This window comes from Fusarium proliferatum (assembly GCF_900067095.1).
Source record: "Fusarium proliferatum ET1 genome assembly, contig: FPRO_scaffold009, whole genome shotgun sequence".
Taxonomy (NCBI): domain Eukaryota; kingdom Fungi; phylum Ascomycota; class Sordariomycetes; order Hypocreales; family Nectriaceae; genus Fusarium; species Fusarium proliferatum.
This window is the reverse complement of record NW_022194798.1, coordinates 1839597-1864955: the sequence shown is the minus strand read 5'-3', so window position 1 is coordinate 1864955 and position 25359 is coordinate 1839597. Positions and strand designations below refer to the sequence as shown.

General features: G+C 49.4%; 9 protein-coding genes and 1 non-coding gene across 10 annotated transcripts; 2 read left to right on the top strand and 8 right to left on the bottom strand.

The window, feature by feature from the left end:
- Nucleotides 1–103: 103 nt before the first annotated feature.
- FPRO_15080 (uncharacterized protein) lies at nt 104–941 on the bottom strand (the record flags this gene model as incomplete). The annotated part of the gene is made up of 5 exons (XM_031220639.1): nt 104–187; nt 247–438; nt 490–600; nt 651–804; nt 874–941. 5 exons carry the CDS (start codon nt 939–941, stop codon nt 104–106), a joined length of 609 nt encoding a protein of 202 aa, XP_031086278.1.
- Nucleotides 942–1412: 471 nt separating this feature from the next.
- On the bottom strand, nt 1413–2616 carry FPRO_15081 (uncharacterized protein; the record flags this gene model as incomplete). The annotated part of the gene is made up of 4 exons (XM_031220638.1): nt 1413–1672; nt 1728–2259; nt 2309–2471; nt 2519–2616. The coding sequence occupies 4 exons, from the start codon at nt 2614–2616 to the stop codon at nt 1413–1415; spliced, it is 1053 nt and encodes a 350-aa protein (XP_031086277.1).
- A 545-nt stretch (nt 2617–3161) lies between these two features.
- On the bottom strand, nt 3162–4417 carry FPRO_15082 (uncharacterized protein; the record flags this gene model as incomplete). Its single annotated transcript, XM_031220637.1, has 2 exons — nt 3162–4160; nt 4214–4417. 2 exons carry the CDS (start codon nt 4415–4417, stop codon nt 3162–3164), a joined length of 1203 nt encoding a protein of 400 aa, XP_031086276.1.
- A 1598-nt stretch (nt 4418–6015) lies between these two features.
- FPRO_15083 (putative amino acid transport protein GAP1) lies at nt 6016–8032 on the bottom strand (the record flags this gene model as incomplete). The annotated part of the gene is made up of 4 exons (XM_031220635.1): nt 6016–7078; nt 7138–7347; nt 7399–7606; nt 7654–8032. The coding sequence occupies 4 exons, from the start codon at nt 8030–8032 to the stop codon at nt 6016–6018; spliced, it is 1860 nt and encodes a 619-aa protein (XP_031086275.1).
- Nucleotides 8033–9328: 1296 nt separating this feature from the next.
- On the bottom strand, nt 9329–9838 carry FPRO_15084 (uncharacterized protein; the record flags this gene model as incomplete). Its single annotated transcript, XM_031220634.1, has 1 exon — nt 9329–9838. One exon carries the CDS (start codon nt 9836–9838, stop codon nt 9329–9331), a length of 510 nt encoding a protein of 169 aa, XP_031086274.1.
- A 1752-nt stretch (nt 9839–11590) lies between these two features.
- Nucleotides 11591–12656, top strand: FPRO_15085 (uncharacterized protein; the record flags this gene model as incomplete). Its single annotated transcript, XM_031220633.1, has 3 exons — nt 11591–11758; nt 11808–12161; nt 12213–12656. The coding sequence occupies 3 exons, from the start codon at nt 11591–11593 to the stop codon at nt 12654–12656; spliced, it is 966 nt and encodes a 321-aa protein (XP_031086273.1).
- Nucleotides 12657–12845: 189 nt separating this feature from the next.
- Nucleotides 12846–12917, bottom strand: tRNA. The gene has a single exon. It is a non-coding gene; the product is annotated as a tRNA-Gln (tRNA).
- A 1082-nt stretch (nt 12918–13999) lies between these two features.
- Nucleotides 14000–15243, bottom strand: FPRO_15086 (putative cellulase precursor; the record flags this gene model as incomplete). Its single annotated transcript, XM_031220632.1, has 3 exons — nt 14000–14365; nt 14415–14849; nt 14896–15243. 3 exons carry the CDS (start codon nt 15241–15243, stop codon nt 14000–14002), a joined length of 1149 nt encoding a protein of 382 aa, XP_031086272.1.
- Nucleotides 15244–17087: 1844 nt separating this feature from the next.
- Nucleotides 17088–21728, bottom strand: FPRO_15087 (uncharacterized protein; the record flags this gene model as incomplete). The annotated part of the gene is made up of 7 exons (XM_031220631.1): nt 17088–20407; nt 20459–20485; nt 20642–20819; nt 20872–21171; nt 21231–21287; nt 21350–21590; nt 21655–21728. The coding sequence occupies 7 exons, from the start codon at nt 21726–21728 to the stop codon at nt 17088–17090; spliced, it is 4197 nt and encodes a 1398-aa protein (XP_031086271.1).
- A 756-nt stretch (nt 21729–22484) lies between these two features.
- On the top strand, nt 22485–25092 carry FPRO_15088 (uncharacterized protein; the record flags this gene model as incomplete). The annotated part of the gene is made up of 9 exons (XM_031220630.1): nt 22485–22497; nt 22553–23511; nt 23567–23891; nt 23949–24104; nt 24160–24225; nt 24283–24417; nt 24467–24529; nt 24586–24615; nt 24668–25092. 9 exons carry the CDS (start codon nt 22485–22487, stop codon nt 25090–25092), a joined length of 2172 nt encoding a protein of 723 aa, XP_031086270.1.
- Nucleotides 25093–25359: the final 267 nt, after the last annotated feature.

The window sequence follows — 25359 nt, the reverse complement described above, 5'->3', positions numbered from 1 at the left end:
TAAACTCAGCTCAGAGCCCCCAAACGCAGGCTAGAGTTGGTTAAGTATTTATATCACTTAGAATAGAAGTCCTGATTCTTCTTGCTCTTAAGCATCCTTTATCTTACTCCGACTTGATGTACTCAGCAATGTTGGGTCTAGCTTCAAAAACTTCCTTGAACTTGAGAAGGACATCAGGAATTTTAGACTAGTAGACGGTCAGTCCTAGTCAACTATGACGAACTTTTCTAGGAGGAGGCAACCTACAGGGATGGTCTTGGTTCGTGTGTCATTGTCAATGGACTGGTAGATCGCAAAGTCGGTGTAGCTGACTTCATTACCCAGAAGGTAAGGACCCTCGCGGTCAGAGTAGTACTTGGCAATGAGATCGTAGTACTTGGGGAGGAATTCGTTTTTGTACTCGTCGGTTGCTCCTTTGAGGTTGGCAACCCATTGGGACTGTAATTCGATTAGAACTTGCACGATTAATGGTGGAATTGATGCTCATACTCTCCAATCGACGTAGATGTCGGAGACGGCATCTACCAAATACTTATCCTCATTGGTCTGACCGTCATACTTGCCGAGGTCGCGAGAGAGGAAGCGAAGAATTGGGATATGCTTTCAAGGATGTCAGTATTTTTTCAGAGTTGAAGAATGGGTTTATAAACCTGGGTGAGAATGAGACCCTTGTACTCAAGAGAAGGAAGGCTTCCAGTGCGGGTAATGCCTTGTTGTCTCAGCTTCTCGCTGGTCTCTGGCCAGGTATCAGGGTATTTATAACGCTTCTCCTCGAAGTCAATGCCAGCATCCTTCAAGAACAGCCTATAAAATGGTAAGTCCAGCGATCTCTAGCCGCCTAAATCGGGGTTGATATTTGCGACATATACTCACTTGACAACTTCTCCGCGACCAAGCTTGCCAATGGCGAGGTAGTGGTAAACGACTGAGTCTGAGGACATTGTTGCTGAAATATTCTAGTAAAGGTGGGTTTTAATCCAGTGTCAATCAATTGCTGCTGTATTGTTGTTGATGAAGCAAATAATGACACGACTCCTCCAAAACATTTATACTGAATCATAGATCACAGCGCCCTTCTCGCGGCAGAATCTCGGCTGCAATCAGCGTTTGGAATCAAGCACTTACGTGATCAAATAAGGCGCATTTACTGGTGATTCCAAACTGTGCAGCACGCACGTCAGCGGCAATAATTACCTAAGGTGCCCGAAAAGGTTCACCAAAAGAGGGGATTGCATAACGTTGATCATGACATGCGCTGTAAGCTCCGAAATAAATCGGAGCTATCCTGAACACGGGAGTACGAAGGTGGTCACAAATTGAACAGGCAGCTAGTGCGAATGGATATTAAATTGCCGGACAGCTAGTGTCTAGAATGTCTAAGTCATCACAAGTCTCATAAATGGTGCAAGCATCTAATAAGTGTCCTCATACTCGTAGCAAAGGATGCCCTTCTTGATATGCATGACATCCTTGACCTTGGCCTTGAGCTTGACAGTCTCGCCAATAAAGATGCCATGATTGAGAGTGACATTGCCAGCAGCCTCATTGTTGTAGTCAAAGTTGACAAGAGGTCCAGAGATGTCTTTCTCACGCTTCTTGAGATCGCGAATTTGCCATGACCACCAGAAGCGATCAACGTTGGCGTGATGAACCCAGAAGAGAGGATCAGCAGCTATCAGAGTCAGTACATCAGGCATGGCAGATGACTAGAGTGAGAGGGAACTTACGACTCTGCCACTTATCAGTCATGGTACCATACAACCCACCAACACCCCAATGTCCACCAGAGTGAGTAGTGCTCTGCGTGAGACGATCAAAGTGTCCAAAATCACCCTGCTGCATCCCATCCTCAACCGCAGCAGGTCCACTCATATCCCTAAAGCTCAACGGCGCAAAGTCTCGTCGAATACAGTTGGGGTTATACGCCGTACCATTTCCAGGTCCCAAGTTGGACTTGAGTCCTGCAAACGGACCGCTCTTGATGCAGTCACCACCAGAGCGATCAGGAACATCCCAGGGAGGATTCACGGGCAGGCCAGGCTCGGGGTTGGAGAAGTTTCCGGGGATCCAGGCTCCGTTGCCACCGAAACCGTGCTTGTTGTCAAAAATAGGCGAGTTGACAAAGACGGAGGTGTCGTTGTCGGGGCCTGCGGCGTCGAGAGTCCAGTCCCAGTAGGGAACGCCACCTTTCCAGCCACAGGTCTGAAGCTCTTGTTCGTAGGAGTACATGAGCAGACGGTGGTAGGGGTAGAATACACCCTGTATGGGTTAGGGAGTGAAACAGTGATCGAACGATGTGAGGACATACTGTGAAGTGCACGTCATCGGCGTTGATGATGTGCGTGCCCAAGAAGTCATCCCATCGGCTTCGAGCACCGGGAATATCGGCGGTAGAAGACTGGGGAGGTTTCTTCATCAGGCACTTCTGAGCTTTGATGTACTGATCTCTCTCCTTGATACTAAGAGAGCGCCTACCACCAATCAGAAAGTGATAAACCATACACAATGAGTTACGTACCATTCCCTTCTGACAAAAGGTTTCTTGCAGCTCTTTGCTTCAGAAACAGCCACGCCTGCAAGGAGGACAGCAGTCCACAGAGACGTAATAGCAACCATGGTGTAAACACAGCAAGGCAAGATGCAGGGACAGTATCAGAAGATGCAAGTGGTCACCCAGAAGTGTTTGAGACGAGTGATCGACAAGAGAAAGGAACAGGAACGCTCATTTGTATATTTTGACTTTTTTGCCTCAGTCTACAGGGTTTACGAAACGGGACCTCGTTACCGAAAGGAACCTGCAGCGTGGCATTGCAGATGCTGCTACATGCATGTTGGTAGAACGCCCGGCAAAAGGCTCCGTGTAATTCCCTGCTAAGCGATGGATCCGGGGCCTCGGAATATCAGGGATCATCCCTTACCAGCGAGATAAACTTGGTCCCAAGGCCGGCGGATTTCCACGACCCGCGATGGATAATCTACATAATCTGCACTATAATCCTGGCTTCGCTTGAGTTGTTCCCTGATGATCCGATTCTTTCTTCTTTTTTTCTTTGCCAACTCCACTATACTGTAACGGTCAATGATCATCTACAGGTCAAAAGTGCCTGGAGGTACATATATGCACGTTGGTTCTGGGTAAATTGAAAGGGTTATTAGTCAAATTACACTGCATGGCTTGGCGTAAGCTCTCTCTCCTCACTTCCCCTCTCCGTCCACGATCCCGTCGTCAAAGATCCCTGCGTCGTCCGCATTGTTGTAATATCTCGTTCGTCTCTTGGCTTACCCAATTCATAGACCTTGCCCTCCAAAGGAATGGCATCGTTGCTGTCTCCTGCAGCAAAAGGATCCTCATCTCCACCGTAGATGTCCCTTCTCGAGTTTACTGCTGACTTATTCACTATTCGTGACTGTCTTGCGCTCTTTCCAACGTCGTGATACCGGTTCCCGTAGCCTGAGCGACCGGCTGATGTTCCTGATAGCGTCCAGCCCATCCTGTGCAAGGCGCTTTGAACAAGGGGCTTGAGAAATGGCGCGGAGGATGCGATCATGATGAGGATTTGCTCGAGGGCTGTCCAGGTGGCGATGGAGTTTGTGAGTGCCCATGCATCCTTTGCCATCCCGAATTCTTTGACAAGGGTTGCCTTCACGATAGAAGCGACGCTTGCAAACATACCCAGACCCATGAGTGCGCCAACAAGGATCTTCTCTTTCAGTGGTCTCTTGAGCTTCCAGAGGAAGAGCGTCGGTGCCAAAGATAGCATAATGTCTGTTGCAATATTGATACCGGACCCGATATTCGACATGATGTGAATGCCAGTTTGGGGGAGACAGCTTGCTCCTTGCACCGTTTCCAACACTGATGTATCCCATGATGCTTCGAGAGGTCGGCACTGAAGAAGGATGAAGAATGTGTTTGCGATACCGTAGGCTATCAAGATGCCCATTATGAAGAAGCAAAAGACTCGCCACCATAATACAGTTGGCTGGATTCGATGCATCATCATCGCGATGCTGACTTTGATGAACATCATGGCAATACCCCAGATGGGAATCGCAAGGAATGCGTATTTTCGTGACCAAGTAACTTGAGATTCGGTGATGAGTCGCGGCGATGTATACATCTGCGGTATAAGGAATCCGAAATCGACGACCGCAGCACACTGTCAACAATACCATCAGTCATAAGCCTCATGAGTGTGATGGCTCAACTTACGACTCCAATAGTCATGCTGTAATCTTCCCAACTTACCCTCCAAACCGGTCGTACTCTCAGCCATATCCTCGCTACAAACATAGCTAACGCAATAGCAAGAAGCGGCGATGTTATGCCCAGATGCGCGACGGCAAGATTCGCAGCTCGTTCGGATATGGGGAAGAAGGGACTCCCATCACTGGGAGGTTTCGGAGGCTCCGACATACGTAAATAGAACGGCGAATAAAGCTCAAATGCATCAATTAAGAGAACAAACAACAATCAAGTGGTGAAGGAATAGCTGTAGATATTTGTATGCACCTCGTAACCAGGATTAACACTTGAGACAAGTCACAGCATCAGTCTTCTTCACTGCACATCTGGCACTCTACTACGTAACTCTATCCTGCAGAGTGTTTCCATTTCACATCCTGTGACAGTGTCACTGCTTCTCTTCGTTACGCTAAGCCAGCCACGGGTCGACGTGGGATTTTACTGTGACGGCCTCATTTCAAACAGTGAATACTCCGAAGGTACAGAAGAGGCTTGCAGTAGTTAGTAACAGCCACTGAGGCACAGCTGCAGATGTTCCCCGAGGCGAAAGCCAGGGGTTCCCAGCACAGTCACACAAGCGAAGCAAATCCAAACCTAGTGAACACGATAAAGTGCCCGCACAGAACTGTATCTGGTCCGGGATTTGCAGCCGGTCACCGGTGAATCCTCCGTGATGTAATATGATCATCCAGTGAGAATCCAGGTTTCCGTTCCTGCAGCTTGGGTGATGCCTGCACAGCGTTTCAGCCAAGATTCCTTCGGGAAAGGATGTGCTTTCACACTGCGGGAGAAGTGCGGGAAGCGAGTCTGACGAGAGGAGTGAAGTCCCGGTCGATAAAATAGGAAAGTTCAGTTGTGGCTACATGCTTGGGGACTTAATATCTGGGTAAATAGATTAATGGTTCGGGAACACGAGCCGTGCAGCCGTGGTCCCCAGGAATTTTCTTCAACGACTGGGGTATGGCTTGGCATGGGTGAACTCGAGGGAGAACAGGAAAGGAAATGCTCCGGAAGGTTTGCAAGTGTTCAAAACAACACAACTGCTTCTTTCTTTGGCTCTTTGGCTCTTTGGCAATATAATGCATCCTCTTTCGCAATGATCACCAAGCGGACTCAAGCTCGCAATTATTACCTTATAAGTTCAGACGACTCGCTTACACTCCAGCGGTTTCGACATCTCGGCTCCGCAATGTAACGGTGATACTGGACCCCCGGTCAAATCTATTCCCATGATCTGATAACTACAACGAGGCCCCATAGACTCAACTGTCATTGAGTAACCACTGCAACACTTCCCCTGGACTCGTGCATCTCGGTGCTCTCCCCACTTTGAGTAGGTATCGTTGAATGAAACAGAACTGTTTCATTCCTGCAAACGCCGCATGTTTGCATACGTGAGTTTCCATGCACTGCGGCCACAGTAATGAACTTTTGATCGGACCGAGATTAAGTTCATATCCGGCAGTCGACGTTGCGGATTGATGCGCTTGGCCGTTGGACAAGGTGGTTTGAGCCGCATTGGCGATTTATATATCTGGTCGATGTCTCATGAGTATGGTTCGCATTGGAAATCAAGTTGCTTAGAACCGCTATTCGTTAAGCCATGGACTGCAATGATTACAACTACAACGTCAAAGACACAAGGCGAGTAGTTTAAGAAAATCAGAGGTTGGTCAATGTCATAAAATTCCTTAATTATGCCTTCTCAAAAAAGCTGATCTGGTAACTCATATCCAAGCCAGAGGAATACAAAAAGAGACAACGCTTCATTAACAGAAATATCGGTAAGCCCTCTTCCACAAAGGCCAGGTAACACGTGCCTCCCTCTCCTGATCACTCATCAAATGAACACGATAATAACGTCGTCCAGTCTGGATATCGATATCATCCAAAGCCACAAAGTTTGTTCTATACCAAAGCTTGTGTCCAAGATACATGATCAGAACAATGGGAACAGCCATGAGGTTAAGGAAAATGTTCTGCACAATGTCGTTTGTGGTCTCGTTCTTCTTGTGATCAACAGGATCGACGGCGATCCAGACTTGGCTCAACAAGACAAGAACGTATCCGGCCAGAGCGAACCAAGAGCCGTATGTGCCGGGTCGTGAGCGGAATGGCAACTGCTCGAGGGTATGTGCGTGATGTGCCCATGCGTCACGGAAGCGGATGTGAGTAAGACAGATGCTGCCCCAGGTGAAGAGGGTCGCAAGAGAGCTGATGGATAACAACCAGTTAAAGACGACATCGTGGGCCTTTAGATCAGCGATGAAAGCCAGAAGTCCGATACAGCAAGAGAAGATAATGGCAGCCAAAGGTCGGCCCTGCTTATCAACATAGGAGAAGATAGCCGGTGCCATAGATTGATCAGCGAGAGCAGCGAGTGTTCGCGAAGAACCAAAGACAGACGAGTTGCCAACGCTGATAACAGCGATGAGGATAACAGCGTTCATAACACTGGGCAGCACCGTGGTTCCAGCAGTTTCGATAGCGACGACAAAAGGTGAGGCCGCAGAGTTGGAGGAGCTAGCGTCCAAGATTCTCGGGTCGTCATGAGGAACAAGAAGGCTGACGAGCATCAGGGCTACGATGTAAAAGAGTGTGATGCGCCAAAAGACCTGCTTGATGGCGCTGGGGAGGGATTTTCGAGGATTGGCTGTTTCTGCTGCTGCGAGGCCGATGAGTTCGGTGCCGGTGAAGGAGAAGCATGATGTCACGAGCACGGAACAGAAGCCTTTGAAGCCGTTGTTGAATAAGCCGGGGTCGATCCAATAGCGGCCTCCGATGTAGCCCGAGGTAGGTTCGCCTCCGATGTTGATGACGATTCCAAGGAGACTGGATTCGTTAGTCACTGAACTTTCAAGACACTCGGTGAGTAGTGGGTGAAAGCTTACATAAAGGCTACGATCGCAGTGACCTTGATGATGGAAAAGACGAATTCAGCTTCACCGTACGCTTTCACACCAAACAAGTTGATGATGAAAATGGCAGCTAAGAAAATGGCAACAAAAACGGATTTGGAGATGTCTTCATTCCAGTAAGTGATTGTGAATGCGCCAGCGATGATCTCAAGAGGAAGAGTAAAGAGCCATTGGAGACAGTAGCTAGGCCAGTTAGCGATGCTCTCATCTCATGAATGAGTGAGTGAGACTTACTTCCATCCCATAGAAAAACCCCAAGAAGGATCCAGAAAACGAGTAGAGAAGGCAGAGAATGAACCGGCGATGGGGAAGATGACACAGAGCTCGGCGAGCGATTGCATGGTGCAGTATTGAAGTGCGCCGATGACGATGTATGAGAGGAGAACACTTCCTGGACCACCTTGGTGAAGAGCACTGCCAGAAGTGATGAACAATCCGGTACCTGCACATGTTAGCACGCGTCCCATCCAAAAACTGGCCTTCACTTACCGATAGCACCGCCAAAAGCAATCATCTGCAAATGCCGGCCCTTCAATTCTCTCGCCAGCGCCGACGTAGCAGTCTTTGCATTGGCCGCACGAATATCGAAATATCGATCTCCCGGAACATGAGGCTTCGGCTCAGAGTGATACCCCCCCTTATCCCATCCCTTCTTCAACTTTCTTCTGTCTGCTCTTTTGAATCCATCGAGCCAATCATTCGGCTCCTTGTCGTCTTCCTGCTTCGGCGCTGAGATGGCCCATGTCGTTGTGTTTTCATCTTTATGTGAGGCATTGCTCATGTTCCTCATCTCGATGATCTCGACATCGCGAGTGAGCGCCACTTCGACTTTGATGTCGGTGGTCTTGTTGGGTTTATCATGTGACATTTTGAGGGGTATTATGTTATGAAAACGATAGAAAGAGATCGGATCGTGAAGAAAAGGCGCCAAGCCTTAATTGAGGTGGTGGAGTCAGATCAGATCAGATGCAGGTGATAATTATGTAAAACAAGACAAAAACGTGGGAATTATGGTCTGGTCCGTGAGCCGCATGTCATCGAAAGTATGTGCGCGCGGATAAAAGAAAAGAGGGAAGAAAAAAGCAAGTGATCGACACGATTTGACGGGGACGGCCACTAGATAAAAAAAGAGAATGCAGATGCAATGCACAAGGAAAAAAAAAGCACGGGCGAAGGAATGAAAGCGCAGGGCCTGGCACGGGAGGCGAAAGGGGAACTTCGGCCACTTCGGGTGCAATGAGGAGACGGGATCCTCTTTCTGGGCAGTGACCCGATGAAACTGTGGTGGCCAGCCCCTGACGGCGCCTTCAACTAATCTGCTTTGAGAGAATTGGACATTCGACAAGCGCAAGTGGCGTGCCTCCAGGCCAAGACTTTGACATGTCGGGATTGGCTACCTTTGAGTCCAGCATTTGAGAGGCTTTTTTTATCGCTACAAGCTTCAGTCTGTTCTAGAGGCCAGAGAAGGAAGGTGATTCATGCTACCGCGTGGCAGAGGGGGGAGGGGGAGGGGAGGCCAGGTCAGGTCAGGGGTTGTGCAGTCTAGGCCCTGGCGAGTGAGGGACCGCGATTTGAATGCTCCGTGACAGGCGTGATAAAATAAACGGGCGGATAAAAACAAGGGGTCTCTGAGCCAGTCATTCTCTGTACGTGATAGGTTTGTCACCCAGTAACATTTCGCAAATCAGCCTTATCACCCTCACCTAAGATCTTCTCTCTCCACTCACTTCATCGACCTCTTCTTCGAGACTAACTAACCTGCACTATTGAATAGCGCTCCGACGTCGGCAATTAACTTTGGCGCCATCGCATCACGGTCCAGGCCAAGAACAGAAATGTCGCCTAGATCCCTTTTCTGGAATGACGCCGCCCAGAAGCCAAGAACTCTATTTACGTTGGTCTTTTACACACACACACACAACCAACTGATGGACTTGGTTAATTTAATCTACCCAAAACCACGTGGTTGTGGATGGCAATTAAACTGCTTAGCACGCCGCACGCGCACACGACTCCTTCGTCCAATTTGATCAAGCCCGCAGCTGCTGAAGACACGGTAACGTCGCAGATGCCAGCTACTAATTGGAGCTTGCTGGCTTGCTTCTTACTGGTCTTATGTCAGATGCGGCACAGAGTTTACACGTGAAATTCAACAAATGAATACTCACAAGATCAATTGCTTCTCTGGGACTTGATTGGTGAGGTTCAATTGGTACAGGGAGTATATCTGCGTGATGATCCCGCAGACGCCAGCGGCAAACCATATCCGAAACGCCCTGATCTCCAACCGTCTTGCACCTTTCCAGGGGATAAAGCCGATGCTATTGGCGATAGTCGCGTTATCAAACGTCAGATATACCGCTATCAGCAGCTGTCGAATGACGGTGACGTATGCTAGGAAATAGTCCTGGTGCTTCCGCGTCAGTGCACCAGCGGCGGCGCAATTGAACTGCTGGATGAATCTGCCGGTCCGGAGAATCTTTGCCGTTAGTGCTAGTTGTTTCATCAGGAGCTGCCACCGCTGGATTGAGGCTATCGGCGCGTGGTTTCGGCCGAGAAGCCAGGCTGTTGTGCGGGAGGAGAAGATTAGTAGTTTGAGGAGGATGTCGCGCTCGGCGGTGGTGAAGCGGACGGCGCTGAAGTTTGAGGCGATTGTTGTTACATTGTTGACCATTTTGCGCGCGGTGAATACCGTACTGCGGAATGAGTGTGAAACTGTAAGGTGAGGCTTTGTGGAATGGTGAGGTTGAGGTGAAGCAGAGGCGGTGAACTTGCTGGGATTGCGATACGCCAACAGGGTCGAGTAGCACGCCACCTCTTTGGGATGCGGAGAGCGTATTCTAGCGAGTCAACTCGTCGACTTTCTCAAATATGAAAAAACATGCCTCGGCTCCAAGATAAGAAGATCTGGGATTAAGCACATTTCAGATTGACGATAGTGGGTCATGAATGAAGGGCTTTCGTATTTGTTTAGCAAAACCAGTCCAGAAATTCGACGAGTATCGATCAGTTGATGGGGCGATCTTACGAACATCGCATCTCCCGTAAATCTTACTATATCTTGGGATAAAGCTCATTGCATAATACGGATTTGAGCGTTATGGCGTGTAACAATACTTCTGCCCCCGAACTCTAGGGTACTTTTCGCTTTAAACTTCAGCGGTTGTCTTTTGCCCATATCTTGAGAAATAGTGGAAGCACGTTGAACTCACCATATATGATAAAGAACAAGCAAGTTCAATGATTCTACTTTTCTCTCGACGTCTTATTGTTCGAAATGTATCTACCCTGACAGCAACAGAGACTCTTGAACACTCATCCTGGACATTGAAGCATACCTCGGATTAAGCACCCAAAGCAGCGTGGCACATCCGCAAATAGTAATAGACGTTCTATTTCCATCAGTCACATATCACATAATGCCACGACATCTATAGTCGAAACATCGCGAACTCATTGCTCTATCAAGCCTTCCCCGTATCTTCATGATAGCGATCTCGGACTTCGGCGGCTTCAGACGCATCGAGACCACTGTATCCGGGCTCCACCGCTCACGAGCCTCGGCTCGCTCGCCAACCCGATAGCTTGGGTACAGCGCGGAATTGCAGCGCCAAATTTCCACGATCATGGTGAAGCACGATTCGAGACATTGGCGGTCTTATTCCCGTATCTTGTGGCAGTGGCTGAAACTTGCCAAGGCGAGAGCCTAAGGCATGGAAAACGTCTAGCGACTCCGTTTGTATTTTAAGCTTATAGCACTGTCCACGATCGGCAAGGCAGACAGACACGTGAGTAGGATGAATCGTAAGTTTTGTACGGATAATTGGTATGGTGATTATGTGTTGTGTTCCATTATTAGACGCGTCGGGAAATAAAGGAAGTGATCGCGTCTTACATGCATGGAAGATCATTCGCGCTGATTGGTCTGCTCGGTTTTTGATACAGTCATTGTGGATGATCGCTGATCCAATTCTGGGGGCCGAGGGGGCCATTCAAAAGAACAACAGTCAAAATTACAACTTATCAAACGTAGATAGCACTTTTTGTGTTTTCACTTTAAGAATTCATCTGATGGCGATGCAATCGGCGTGGCAGAGAGGCATAGCGAGTCCAAGTCCGACGGAGAAGGCTGATATATGAAAACATCACAGCCCACTTGGCACATCAAAACTCCATTGATCAACAGGAATGCTACCGACCGTTTCAAATGCTGCCCAATCATCAATCTATTACCATTATTAACGAGATTAAACCCACAGTAAGCTGCCAAGATGCTGTACCAATTGGCAAGTCTGTCAGCTCAGCCCTACCCATCGACCGAGTTCCTCCTCATCCTCCATTTCTTTCTCCTCTCAACTTTAATTCTAGCTTGAATTTTCTTGCACGTGTATCTGTTTATTCGCCCTTTTGACTCCACTCGCCTGCGATGCCGACCCTCGAGCCTGCGACTGATCTAGACTCTAACGTCTGGTATCAGCTCTCTGAGTTGGCTGTCGATGATAATGATGGGGACTTTAAGTCTATGCTTCAACCTACCGCGCCCGGGGGTGACTTGAGAGTCGGGGCTGCTAACAAGCAGTCGTACTGGCAGTTCGTATGTTGATCACTCTCGCGAGTCAAGTCGAGATACTAACATGGTGTAGCAAAAGATAGAAAACAAGCCCGGCCGATACCAACTTCGATGTTCAGATACGACCGTCAAGAAGCAACTATCTGTATGCTACCGACCGGAAGTCATCAACGAGAAACTCCGCACAAGGCCGTGCTTGATGCCCATTGAAGATAGCGAGATGCAGCAATGGGATATTTCGCTTTGGGACTCTGATACATATCGGTTGACGAATGTCAAAAACGGGACGAAATGGAACTTGGACTGTATTCCTAATGGGCCAGTTATCTTGAGCTCTGACCTTGAAGGGGAGCAACCGCGGCAGCATTGGTTGATGAGTAGTGTTGGACAGGTTAATAATGAGATGTACTCGACGGTATATACTGCGGTAAGTCAGCAAACTGTGCTCATACATGACCGCCGCTGATCGATGTCATAGCCGCCTGAGTCGACGGGTGAAAGCACCGCTACAGCTGGCACAACAGGCTCCGACTCAACAGCCGCAACCGCCACTGCCGACTCAAACAGCGACCCCAGCAACACCAGCAGCGAGAGCAATGACAGTGATACTAGCAGCAGTGGTCTCTCAGCCGGCGCAGTCGCTGGCATATCCGTCGGCGTCACGCTAGGCGTTGTCGCACTCGCACTAGCAGCATTCTTCTTCTGGCGCCGAAACAAGCGCAAGTACCAAGTCGCCGGTACGGGCTCACCAGACTCTCCCGGAAAGCCCGACAATTCCCCCATGGCTGTGTCGCCTAATCCCGCGTACAGCTCTGTTTATTCAGCTGAGAAGAACAGTGCTTCGCCGGCGGCTGAGATGATGCATGAGCAGAGACCTGTTGAGCTGTCGACTGGCCAGCATCAGAGACATGAGCTCGCATAGATGGGAGTAACATTCACCTGTACATATAGTAATAATGCATTTCAGCGATGTGCATGATACCAACACTGTATAATACATAATTAATCACGTTCAATTGACTACCTGGACCAAAAGCCCTCAGCGAATAATTAAATGCAGGAAATAAAAATGAAACTGAGCTTGCGACAATATGCGGAAAGTGCAAAAGAAAGGTCTCGGAGGGAGTCGAACCCTCGCTGGCGGAATCAGAATCCGCAGTCATAACCGTTAGACCACGAAACCATTAAAGGTATGACCTTGATTGCTGGAAACAGAAAACTCAATTGCTACCTAAGTCTGCTACCCTACACAAACGCGTCTTGGCTCCACAACGCCAGGCGGATGCTTCCGTTGCCCAGTTTTGTTCAACAGTCAATTAGTTAGATCTCGATTTGCTCGTCATGAGACATCAGGCCATTATAGCACTTGAAAGCTGATAGTAATAGTGTATCAGGATCTGCAATATTATTATGCTTATGGTAGGCACTTTTCAAGAAGCACTGCCCTTGAGAACAACATTCTCTGATAATGTGTGAGCGTGATGTGAGCCATCAGCTGTGGGGTCTATCAATTCAAAACAACACTCTTATCCTCTAACAACGGTGATTATGCACCTAAACTGGGGGTAGGATGGGTCGATTCCTTGAAAATGATAAAAACATCGTAGATATCTCAAACTTAATAGAGTCACGCAAGTCTGCCGATAGATGCCAGAATATGATGCCACTTTGCATGCACTGAGAGTCTGGATAAAGTATCTGATAAATACCAATAGAGGTTCTGTTGCTTAGAAAACTATTTTAAGAACACAGTTTATTTATCATAAAGCATTAAGTGACGTAGAATGTTATTCCATAAGATTGAAGCTTATCAAGTGCTACTAGAACCTGGACTTCTATTTGATTAGATCGATCAGCGTGACGGACTTTCGTTAGATGCTTCAGATAAATAACTTCTTGACAGTTTTGTAAGCCCTATTAGATAACCACTTATCGCTTTCAATGCTTCTTTTCCACCAGAAAGCCTTGTTGGTTCTGTGAGATTAGGGTCACATATTGCGTATAGTACCTATTTCAGTCAGCTCTACCAGACGCAGAGGCAGGGGTGAACTGCACAAGAGCGTCATTGTACACTGAGCATCAGAGTAATAACGAGTTGAAATATCATCAATTTCATAAGAGCTACCAGGAACATCCATAAATGGGAATCCTAATTGGCGCCTTTTGTATAATTCCAAAGCTCTTGTTAGCTATCTGCCTTGCCCAACTAACGGACACCCAAACACTGTTACCTCCCTATGTCTCTCCACGACTCACCATCTCTATTTAGATATAAGTCTTGAGAAGAGAGTTGTAGTACGTGTAAGCAGTGCCACTGGGAGGCTCAAAGCTGTACATGTAGTCACCCCACCAAGGACCAGCGGCCCACCAGGTAACACCCTTCCAAACATCAGAGTTCTCCTTGAGGTAGTCCATCATGTTCTTGACAGCAGTCTTGCAGGTGTCGTTAGGGCCACCGGCGAATTCACCGATCATGGCGACCTTCTTGTTCTTCCTCAACCACTCGGTCGCAGCCTTGAGGCGCTCAACTCCAATAGTGGTGGAGACACAGTTAGGTGAAGTGCCGGAGCTGTCAGAGTCAAGGTACTGATGCATTTCGTAGACGATCTTGTCAAGAGGGTCGGTGAGAGCCTGGTGACGTTAGCTAGGAAGTCAATGCATAAAGAGAGGAATTACGAACCTTCATGTTGTCGTTGACATCGGGCCAAGACCAAGCACCAGACCACTGGTTACCCTCAACAAAGATGGTCTGAGTAGCGCCAGCATCACGAATACCGTTGATGGCAGCCTGGTTCAAGTTCAGAACAAGAGTCTGATCCATGGTGTTGTACTCGTTGTTAGTGTCAAAGATGATCTTGCTGTTGCTCTTGAACTGGGCAGCAAAGTTCTTCCACCAGGTCTGGAAGTCAGAGGTAGAAGTGATGATCTTGTTAAAGTAGCGGCCGTAGTTGTGAGGGTCCAGAATAACGTTGGCGCCCTTGCCGGTGATGTGATCCACGATTGTGGTGAGGTTCTTCAGGTAAGCGGTGTCAAAGGGGCCGGTTATGGAGCTGGGGTTTGTGCGTTCCATGCGGAGTTGGACGCGGAAGGTGTTGTAGCCCTGAGAGATGAGGGTCTATGCCATGTCAGTTTTATTCTCACCATCCCAGTCTTTGACTTACATCAACGGCAGCGGGATCAGGGAAGATGAAGTCCTTGCCCCAAGTTCCAGGCAAATTGCCCTCGCCAAACTCACCACCCGCCTCATTAGTACCAACCCAGAGAAACTTTCCATTTCCAGGTGTACCAGTAGGTGTGCTGCCACCGCCAGTAGTGGTCTTGAGGGTAGTGGTAGGCTCCTCAGCAGTGCCGGGGATGCACTGGCTGTACCACTCATTGACGACAGTGCACTTGTAGCCGGAGACGCAGGTCTTTGAGCCAGTCCAGTTGTTTCCACCGCATTGGGCCCAGGCGGCGTTTTGGGCGACCGAAAGGCCGGTGAAGAGGCTGAGAGCGAAGAGGGACTTCATGATGCTGGTTGATCTGAATGCACTTGTCAACTGAGGAGTCTGATGAGTTGAGGGATTCGTAAATCTTTTATATCTGACTTAATGGGGTCAGGAAATTGGATCCTAGCCAGATCGGGAGTATATCTTTCGACGATGTCGGAATTCGTTGCTCGACATCCGTCGAACCATAACTGGCGTCACTAAGATGAACAAACCGTCAATCATCCCGTAAAAAGCCAACTACCGGCCCGCGATCCGTAGCACCCTCCGGAGTTTTCACCCGCCAAGCCTTGGACAGTCCATCGAACAATCATCTTGAGTATCCGGAAGGCTTCTCCATCCGGGAATCGTCACTCAACCGATCCGTAACTGACCACGGAAGACGTGACTCCGCGCTATGGAAATCACGGGCACATGATCAATTTTAAAAGTGCACCTATGTAGTATTAACCAGCGGTAATGTAAGGAGACATGAGCCGTGTTTCTGGGGTCGAGTCGTGGCATTGTGTGGGGATCGGAGGTTGGTCCTCCGAGGCTGTTTTGAGATTGGAGCGATGCTCGGGTCTTCGGAGACAAGGCCCACGGATCCGTCATTGAAGGACTAAATTTAATAACACATTCCGACAAAGGTCCATTGAAGAGAACTTACTGTTGCAGATGGTACTCATTGAAAGTTCACGATCGTTGCATTGTCGATTCCTGCGACATCTTGGAGGGCGATATTCTGAAATCTGCGTCACTTTCCGACTTTCACCTCAATAAAACCTAGGCGTACCCAATTCGGGACTGAAACAAGTCGAGAATTCCTTTGGTTTTCATAATTTGGGATTTATTTCTTTGTTACAATGGAGTAGGGCTTGCCTGTTTCGCCATGTAAATACTCATTGCGAATGCGCCATCAAAGGTGCAATTTCTGACAGCACAATCCGCACCCCCTACACCAGTGATGATTTCAAGATAACGGCCATAACTGCACGTATTTATAGAAAGAAGACACAAGTTGAAAGGATGGTGAAGCATCATCGATAGTATCACCAGGTGAGTCAAAAATAGAGGTGCTAACGCGCCACGCTCAGAGGATGTCTATTATTGGTGGCTAGAAGTCAATCTCTAAATCATTGCTTGTTGACATTACAAATCTAAGCATTGGTCGCGGCGAAGAGAAGCTTATGTCTCAGAAAAACCGACTCTCCGTCTTTTAACCTATCAAATATAGTCAGAAAAGGGACGGTCTACCCCTTTGATATACACATTACCTTTTCTTCTCACCGTGTCACTTGGAGTGCAGCTTTATCAGTAGCTTGGCTTTGTACAATCTATCCGTCTATCGGAAAGAAATTCAATTCAATCAAAACGTATCAATACCACTGTACTTGGAGACAAAACTTAAGTATACCAAAATCGATTTTTATTTCTAGACCTGAGCTCTTGCCGCTGTACGCTGAGTTGGTGCTGAGCTTGGGATGAGATGCCTACAAGAGCCTACTTTTGGGATCGCATGCCCCTGTAAGGCCCTAGATCCGGGACAATGCCCTGCTTATGGCCCCGGTTAGATTTGTCCGCATTAAGGAATCTGGGCCTCTTAGACCCAAAGTTGCGAGATTTGGGCAATATAATCCTAGTTGCTGTTTGGTTCAGCCTTAGCCTTTAAAGGCATCTAATGACTTCTCTACTAATGTGGAAGGCCGGCTAGGGCCAGATTGCATAAATAGGGCTATAGGTTCTGGGTAGCCTCTATCTGGCCTATTTGCTGCTTATTGCTATGCGTTTCTGGCATACATTCTTGAGTAGGGAGGGTGCAAGATAAGAAAAGTCAATCTAGCAAGGTCTGGTGCTGGTGCCTGAACTACTTGTAGGTAAATCACCTAAACTCTTGATCCTCCCAGCCGGTTTCTCGTAGAAATCAACAACTGCCTGATCTCCTCCGTGCTCGCCGTGTCTTCTGGTCTCATATTCTGAATATTTCGCACCTCAACTTCCGCATTGTAGTCTAGCAGAACCTCAACGATGCCAAGGTCTCCATAATAACTGGCAAGGTGAAGAACGGTATTCCCGAGGCTGTCCTTGGCCTCAATGTCAACGCCATGATCTAGGAGCATCTGCAGTTTGCTCCTTGAGACGGCCGGATCCTCATTCTCTCCCACACGCCGTACTCCTGTATTGCGGTCGGCCGGCCAAAAGCGCATCTTGACGGAGCTGCCGTGCCGTATCTGGCCATTCCTCTTTTCCCTAATGTCGTACGTTTGATCTCTAAAGTTGTACCAAGAGTAGCCAACACCTCTCTTCAAAAGAAATACTGCCGTCCATACTTGATAAAAAGAGTAAAACATTGGCGGCAAGCAGCTCATCTCGGGTAATGGGCGGCTCTCGGCGAATACGTGGTGTATCACCGCCATCCCCACAGAGTCCGTGACATTTGGATCCAGGCCTAGCTCCAGACAATAACGTAGTGACTCTCCTTCAGTATGCCTAGCTGATGCGTGTATAATCGTCGATCCATTGTAGTCACGCTGCTCCAGGTCATCGCAATTCTCAAGCAACAGCTTCAGAGGCTCGAGTCCGCCGAATTCTGCTGCAATATGAATGGGCAATCGGCCGTAGATGTCTGGTTTGGTAGTATCAGTATCAAGTTCACTGACTAAGAAAGCTCCAAGGACGTCAACCGATTTGTTAGAAGCTGCATAATGTACCGCGCTGAGCCCTCTAACATCAACCGCGGTCAGGTCAGCACCTTTATTCAGCAAGGCCTCGACATAATCAATCCCAGACTTTGCTGATGCAAGATGAAGTGGAGTGATGCCGAAGTTATTGGCTGCCGTAGGATCCGCACCCAGATGTAGCAAGAACCTCAGTGCGTCATCTTGCTCATTGCAGGCGGCCCAGTGAAGAGGCGACGAGCCGCTAAAGTCGGGGGCAGAGAGTTGTTCCTGACGCAGCCCAGGGTCCTTTTCTAACAGGCCAGCCACGTCCGCCTCACCGCCATACAGGCTGAACCAATGCAGCAAATTCAGGCCCGGCCAGATGAAGGCACGGGAGCTCACCCCAAAGTCGGCAAGGGACTTGACAGTGGTCTTTGAACCCGAGATAACGGCCCAGGACAACACGCTGAGGCCAAACTCGTCGTACTCCAAAGCATCCGCGCCGTTCTCGAGAAGCATCCTCACCACTCTATCGCTCCCAACCTCTGCTGCAGCCCGTAAGGGGTTACTAGAGAGCCCCCCCAGCTTGACAACCTCGGCCCCGTGTTCGATGAGGAGGGCAACGACATCTTCATGGCCTTGATGAGAGGCTGCAAACAAGGCACTCACGAGCTTGCCCCCCGCAGTGTTGATATCGGCCCCCGCGTCAAGCAGAACTTGGACTGCTTCCTTGCTGCCGCCGAATGCCGCCGCCTGCAGCGCGGTATTGAAGGGCCCCCCGATAGAGTTGACCTCTGCCCCGTTTTCAATCAGGAGATTGATCATGCCACAGTGCCCTTCGATGCTTGCAATCTGCAAAGAGCGATCGAGCTGATTGATTGAGTCCTCGAGGTCGACGCTGCCCGAGTTGAGCAGAGTCTGCACCAGATCTTGGAGGTTGTATCTGATAGCCAAGGAGAACAGGGTCGTCTCTATCGCTTCTGGAGTCATCCGCCGAAGAGAAATAGTGTAATAGAGCTGGAGCCAAATCTTAAAAGGGGCCGCGTCCCGGTCTAGGAATCCCAGAATCTCGGCGGTTTGCGGCTGTCCGAGCTGTTCAGCGTGGCTGCAGTGGTCAAGCCAATGGTCAACTGCGTAATTTAGAAACGGGTATCGCTTATTGAACTGGTCGATTTCCCGCTCTAAATCCACTGAAGCCATGTCCAGTGGCGAGATGGACAATGCGGTGATGTCACGCCGGTAGAAGTATTTGACGCAGCTCCTCGCTAGCATGGTGTGGCCCTGTTGGAGCAGCCGATCTGCAGTAAAGGCATCCGGAGTGTCTTTTCGATTCTCCTCATCTGCACTTAAGAGGAACTCTTTGATAGAGTGATGCATAAACTGAACGACTGTTTTGTTCTCCTGGCCCTTATTGACCTCGAGAAGGCCGCCGCATCTGCTGTTGATTATCTTGATCATCATGGTATCTGTCGAAACCAGAGCTTTCGAACTTGTCCTTCTGAGACTTGCTACCGAAGTGTTGCTAACTGACTCCAGCGCGATCTGGACCTCGGTAACTATCAAGGGCCGCTGAGCACAGAGAGCGAGACCAAAAAGTTGGGCGCCAGTTTGCTGATGATCCTCGGGGATGTTGGACAGGATATCCGCGAATAGCCTCGTCAGCCTTGGGGGCGTCTTGGAAATGATGTCAGCAAGGTTCTCCAGTGTGTCCCCGTCATCAAAAGCCGTCGTCAGCCTTGCAATGACCAGTCTTGCCCAAAGGAAAATACCCTCGGCCGCATCGACAATCTTCTTCTTCATGCCATCCAGGAACTCCATTTCTTCTGGCATGGCAAACCGCTGGAGCTCATCTTCAACGAACCGGGCAATGTCCACAGTGTTGCAGGTATCAACAGAGAATCCTGGATAGGACTGCAGTCCCAGGGGAAGCCTCCGGCCAGACAAGCAGGCCTTGACAACCGTCCCTCCAGCGAGGTTGTGCATCTCATCAAACAGCTTGAGGATCTCTACACTGGATGTATCAACGCACTCATCAACCGCATCGACGATAAAGATGACCTTCATGTTGGATAAGTCGTGTCTGAGAAGTGACCACAGCAGCTTCTTTAAGTCCTGCAGATTCCAGTCCAGCTCCGCCTCGAGGTCGGATGCGTCTCCCCACCGAGTCGAGGCCTTGAGCTTCTGCTGAAAGCCAGACCCAACAGTACCTTCCATTCCCGGGGTTTTTTGGATGATTTCGGATATAGCGGTTCGTAATAGGCCTTTGATAGACTTTTGGAGGTACGAGCCTCGGCTGTTGAAGAAGAAAGGAACGGCCACGGTCCGGAATGGTAGGTTCCCCTGAAATTGACTGTATAGGGTCTTCATCAGTGTACTCTTTCCACAGCCGGCTTTGCCAGTTATCCAAAAGATACCACCCCCTTGGTGTAGCCACTGCTCTAGCCCGGTCTCCTCGAGCCAAAGCCACTCGAATGTTCCACAGTGCGGGTCGTCGATAGCGTCCAATCGTTCCTGGGCGTTGGCAAAGCTCAAGCTTTTTAGACAGGCTGAGTTGAATCAGTCAATAGTAATCAATGTAGCGGGCTATGGAATTCTACCTTGCTGAACCTCGTCCAGTTTTCTGACTAGAGTACAGGATGTATCAGCCTAAGATGTACGATCCCTGGGTGACGTCTCGGCACCCATGCTATCCCAAACCCCGCCCACTCCTCTGCCAGGAAGCTCAGTTGGCGCATCCAGACGAGGCAGAGAACGATACGGGGCCAGATGGTCTTGCGTACCTTCATTTGCTCTCTCTGCTTGTACTGTCCTCGACAGGTTTTCGGCCAGTGTCTCCACTACGGTGACGTATATATCATCATCAGGACTGTCATAGCGAACCAACTCCTGGTGCGTCCTCATAAGGCAGATATTGTCTTCACCCGGCAGATGCATGATGGCAGAGTCAAAGTCAACCACCTGAGCCGACCTGTTAGAAGCCACGCCACCGGTCAAGGGAGGCAATACGAACCAGATCCGAAAGCCCTTCTGTCGCCTTTCCTTCGTAAAAGTTGACAACGGATATGTCCCGTTTAATGTCTGAATAATCATCGTTAATGGCAAAAAGCTCCTTTGACCCCGGCTCCAGAACGTTTCTGATCTCAGGCGGGACAGCGTAGCCAGCAACCCTGGCCAAGTGCTCTACCAGAGTCACACGTGCTCGCCCGCCGATGGTACGTGAGCCTCGATGGGGCGTTCCAAAAAAGAAGATCGTGCGAGTAGATTCGTAGATGTGTTGAAAGTTTTCTTTCTTGGAACTCATGATCAAGGCCTACCATGTAGTTTGTAAGCCAGTTCTCTTACCGACGGTCCCGTGACGTAGCGCCCTACCTGCTTCACGACGAGACCCCCAAGGCTATGGCATATAAATAGAAGCGGTCGGTGCCGCTGAGTAAGAGCTATTAGAATGCTGTGGATTTTGTGTTGGGATCGGGCCCGAGACTTCTTACCTGTGGCCCGGGCCGTTTGTTGCGAATCGCAAGGAGAAGGGCTTCGGCGTGCTGGCGTACTCCCAATAAATTGCTATTGCCGACTTCAAAGCGTGCATTGTAGCCAAATGTCATTGCTCGAAGGTTTGGGAGTGAGGAAACAGAGCGCAAGTCGGCAATCCAGAAAAAAGGATTGTCGGGATCTTCTCTGCCTGTCCATGTATTGGCCGCATGGCCATTTAGACCGTGAACGAATACCACACTTTTATCATGAGTTGGATTCACGCATATGAGAGAAGTACTAATTCTGGACTTTGGAAACTCACTCGGCAATATCGTTCGGAGATTCAGAGACTATGCTGAGGCCTTCGCTCCGAATCCTAGGATTGGGTGAATTCATGATAAGTGCCAGCCCTGCCAGCAACTTGGCGACTCTCCACAGGTAAGGGCCAAAGTGATATGGCTTCCTCGTTTATCCAGTGTCTCGCAACGGACAGGAGGATATCGACCGGAGCCGCCTCTTTATGGCCATGGAAATTAGCGCATCATGGGCTGAGTGGGAGTGCATGTGCACTCACCCTCGAGGCGCGCACCAAAAGTGCCTATGAACAGGGACTACCCACCTAGAAAAATGAGGCCACCGGAGCTTGGCCAAGAATGATGGCTGGGCTTCAACACCTTGCTGCAAGTCGTTTCGTGGCAGAGCTGAAAGACACTGTGGCCGGGCGTCGACGCAACCTCTTCAGCATTTATGTACCTCGATAATGCCTCTGATTGGTTCCAAATGGCATGGGTGTGCATCTGCTGACATGTCAAAGTGCAAATTGAAGCCGGGTCCGAGTGAGGGGGAGTCTTGGCCATATCGCAGCCTGATCTGGTATCTTGGCCTGTGTCAGTTTATAGGTCGGTGTATTCGTACGATCCCCATGTATCATCTTTACCCGATTATTTCATCTAGCTCTCTCAAGGTCAGCTTCAATCCACCAACAAACTGGCCAATTAGGCAACATTGCCGTATCCTCTTGCCCCCCTTGGCCCCAAATCGCTGTCATATCCAACCAGTTGGACATATCGTTAGATGTAAAGCTACCTGCTCCTTCTTGAGGCCACTGTACTTTGTGGACGCATTAGAAGTTAGGATCATTAGGCAGCAGTAATGGCAAGCGAGGGTAAGCGCTCGCTGAGATGTCCACCTGGGATCTACTAACCACAAGACAATCGTAGGACACCAGTTTAGGAAGTTGAAGGTCCCAAAGCTTCACAGGAAATATGGCATGAACATTGAGGCAAAGACCTTCTACGAGTCTAGGAATATGTTTGACGACGACAAGTTCACCTGGGTGGAACATGCGCCGACCATGCTTCCCGAAGCCTCCCGCCACAGGTTCGACAGCGCTGCTATCCATATCTACAAGAAGTGCGCAGACGAGAAGACCTTCAATAACGTGTCCATGTATGACACATCGTTCATCAAGATCCAGAGTCCGATCATCCTCGAGAAGCTCCGAGACATCATGAAGGATATGGACGTGTATTTTGGCGAGATGAGCGTTGAAATCCAGAAACCCTTCCAGCCGCTATACTTTGCCTGGGATCAAATAAAGCTCCTATACCAGAGCTCGGCCGACGACGTCGACACTGAGGTCCATGATCATATTGGCGTCTTGTACGACTTCATGACCACTGAGATGAAGGGCACCCACGATCGCATCCTGTCGCTCCATCGGGAAGGCCGCATCACGTTTGACCTGGTGTGGACGCTTTTCCCAAAGGGCGTGTTTGTGTTGTCTTTCCGGAATGGCTACCGACAGGCAATGCGAGTCCTGTCGTGTGCTCGAAGGGACCGCAACGACCCCTGGTACATCAGATGCGAGTACGTCCAATACAACGGATACGAGTACGGGCTTTCCGAGCGGTACTTTTCTGTCCGGCACTTCTTTGACACTAAGCCCATCACATCGCTCGACATCTATCCTTGGAAGTATGTTCACGACAGTTCGTTGAAGCAGGCCCTGATTGATAGAGGGCGAGATGTTCTCGATTATCAATCAAAGCACTATCTTCAGTATGCGGGACTCGCACTCGACCCCTTCTCTCACGCTGTCTCAGACAGGTACGAGCCACGGGATACCTTTCCAGGACGTAGCGGGGACGTGACCAGCATATCTATTACTAAATTCAATGTAAATACTGGTCGTAGCTTCTCCCTGACTGTCTACTGCTAACCACCCCACACAGATCAAAGGCCGAATCATGGTTGATGCCTATCTGTTTGCGCGGTCTCACGAAGGCCTGAGGAAAGACATTAGATCCTTTCGAAACAAAGATCCGCATAAGGATCAGACTGCAGTCCCGGGCACAAAAAATCTGACCAAGAACCATGAAGATAAGAGTGCTAAAGACCGCGCGAGGGCAACCGCTGAGAGCCACGCTTATCACATACGGGCACGGCCTGACGATGACCAGATCCGAGCGAATCGCAAAGAGGTTGAAAGAAACGACGACTACCTCTTGTGCATGTCTCCCCTGCTAGATGGCTTCTCGTTCAGCGATAAAAAGTGGTGTAAGTCAAACATCAGATCCCATTTACACGGCGTTTGGTCACTTATCCTCATTCAAGTCCACTTTCTTGTCGAATGCATCAAACCAGTGGCATTCCAGCTAAAGGCATTTGACCACCTGGTAATGCCCGCTAGACAGAAGGAATTACTTCTCGCCTTTGCGAAAGATCAAGACGAAAAGGTTCGCGAGCTTGATGATGTCGTCGTTGGGAAAGGCATGTTACCTTCTCAGGGATCCATCTGATGATCCGGTGCTAATAGAGACTGCAGGGCAAGGATTGCTAGTCCTCTTGAGCGGCCCTCCTGGAACTGGCAAAACCTTGACCGCGGAAGCCAGTAAGTTTGCATTTTCCTCCCTGAAATACTTGATGGCCATCGTCTTAACTCGTCAAGTTTCCGAGCGCGTCAAGAGGCCTCTCTATCATGTCGACACTCACGAGATCGGGTCAGCCGTCGAAACGCTGAGCCTCCGACTACGTCAAATAATGAACATGGCAGCTGAGTGGAATGCCATTGTGCTTCTAGACGGTCAGTAAACAGAGCCCGTAAAATCTATCAAACTGACAGTGTCCCCCAGAGGCCGATGTTTTTCTCCAAAAGCGATCGATGGACCACTCACAAAGAAACGAGTCTATTGCAGGTATGCTGTCGCCGTTACTAAAGTGTATGGCTATAGGGCATCTAACGACTTGACAGTCTTTCTTAGAGAGCTTGAGTACTACCGAGGTTGGTCGCCCTTACTCGAATCCCTGCCCCCTTTGATTAACACGTTTGCCAGGTACCATGTTTCTCACCACGAATCTCGTTGACGCCATTGACGAGGCCATGGAGTCCCGCGTGCACGTCCACGTAAAGTTCCAGAGGCTCCCACCCGTGTCACGCCAGACCATCTGGACAAACTTCCTGGCAGAGATGCCTGTCTACGGGTCCACAGTGTCCGAGGCCGAGATCAAGGAGCTAGCAGCCTGGACGTTGAACGGTCGCCAGATCAAGAATGTCATACACATGGCCATCAAGTGGTGTGCCCAGAATAAACTGCCGCTGGATTTTGTCAGTGTGGAGCACGTTATACGATTGACTTGCCCTGGTGCAACAAAGTCGGAGCCTCTGTCGGAGGTGAATGGGGGTGAGCAGAGGTTAGTCAGGACGTTGAGCGGTATGGAAAGACACGGTTTGGTAGATACGGCAGTTCCAATTCGCTAATTAATTGAGAAGACCTTTGATTCATTTTTCGTTATCGGGGGTACCAAAGTTACCAATGGGTTCTCGTCTTGTCCCCCCCCGCCAGAATTGATGGCCATTCTCATGCAAGGCCTTTGATACGCTTCTGTACTCTGTCTTCTTCTATAGCTGCCATCAGCTTTTTCGGGCTAGAAATGGGATCAAGAGCGAACGATGGGCTCTGCTCAGCCACAGGGGTGATCAGAGCTGATGGGGGCTGATGAATAGCTAAGTTTAAGCTAAGCTGGC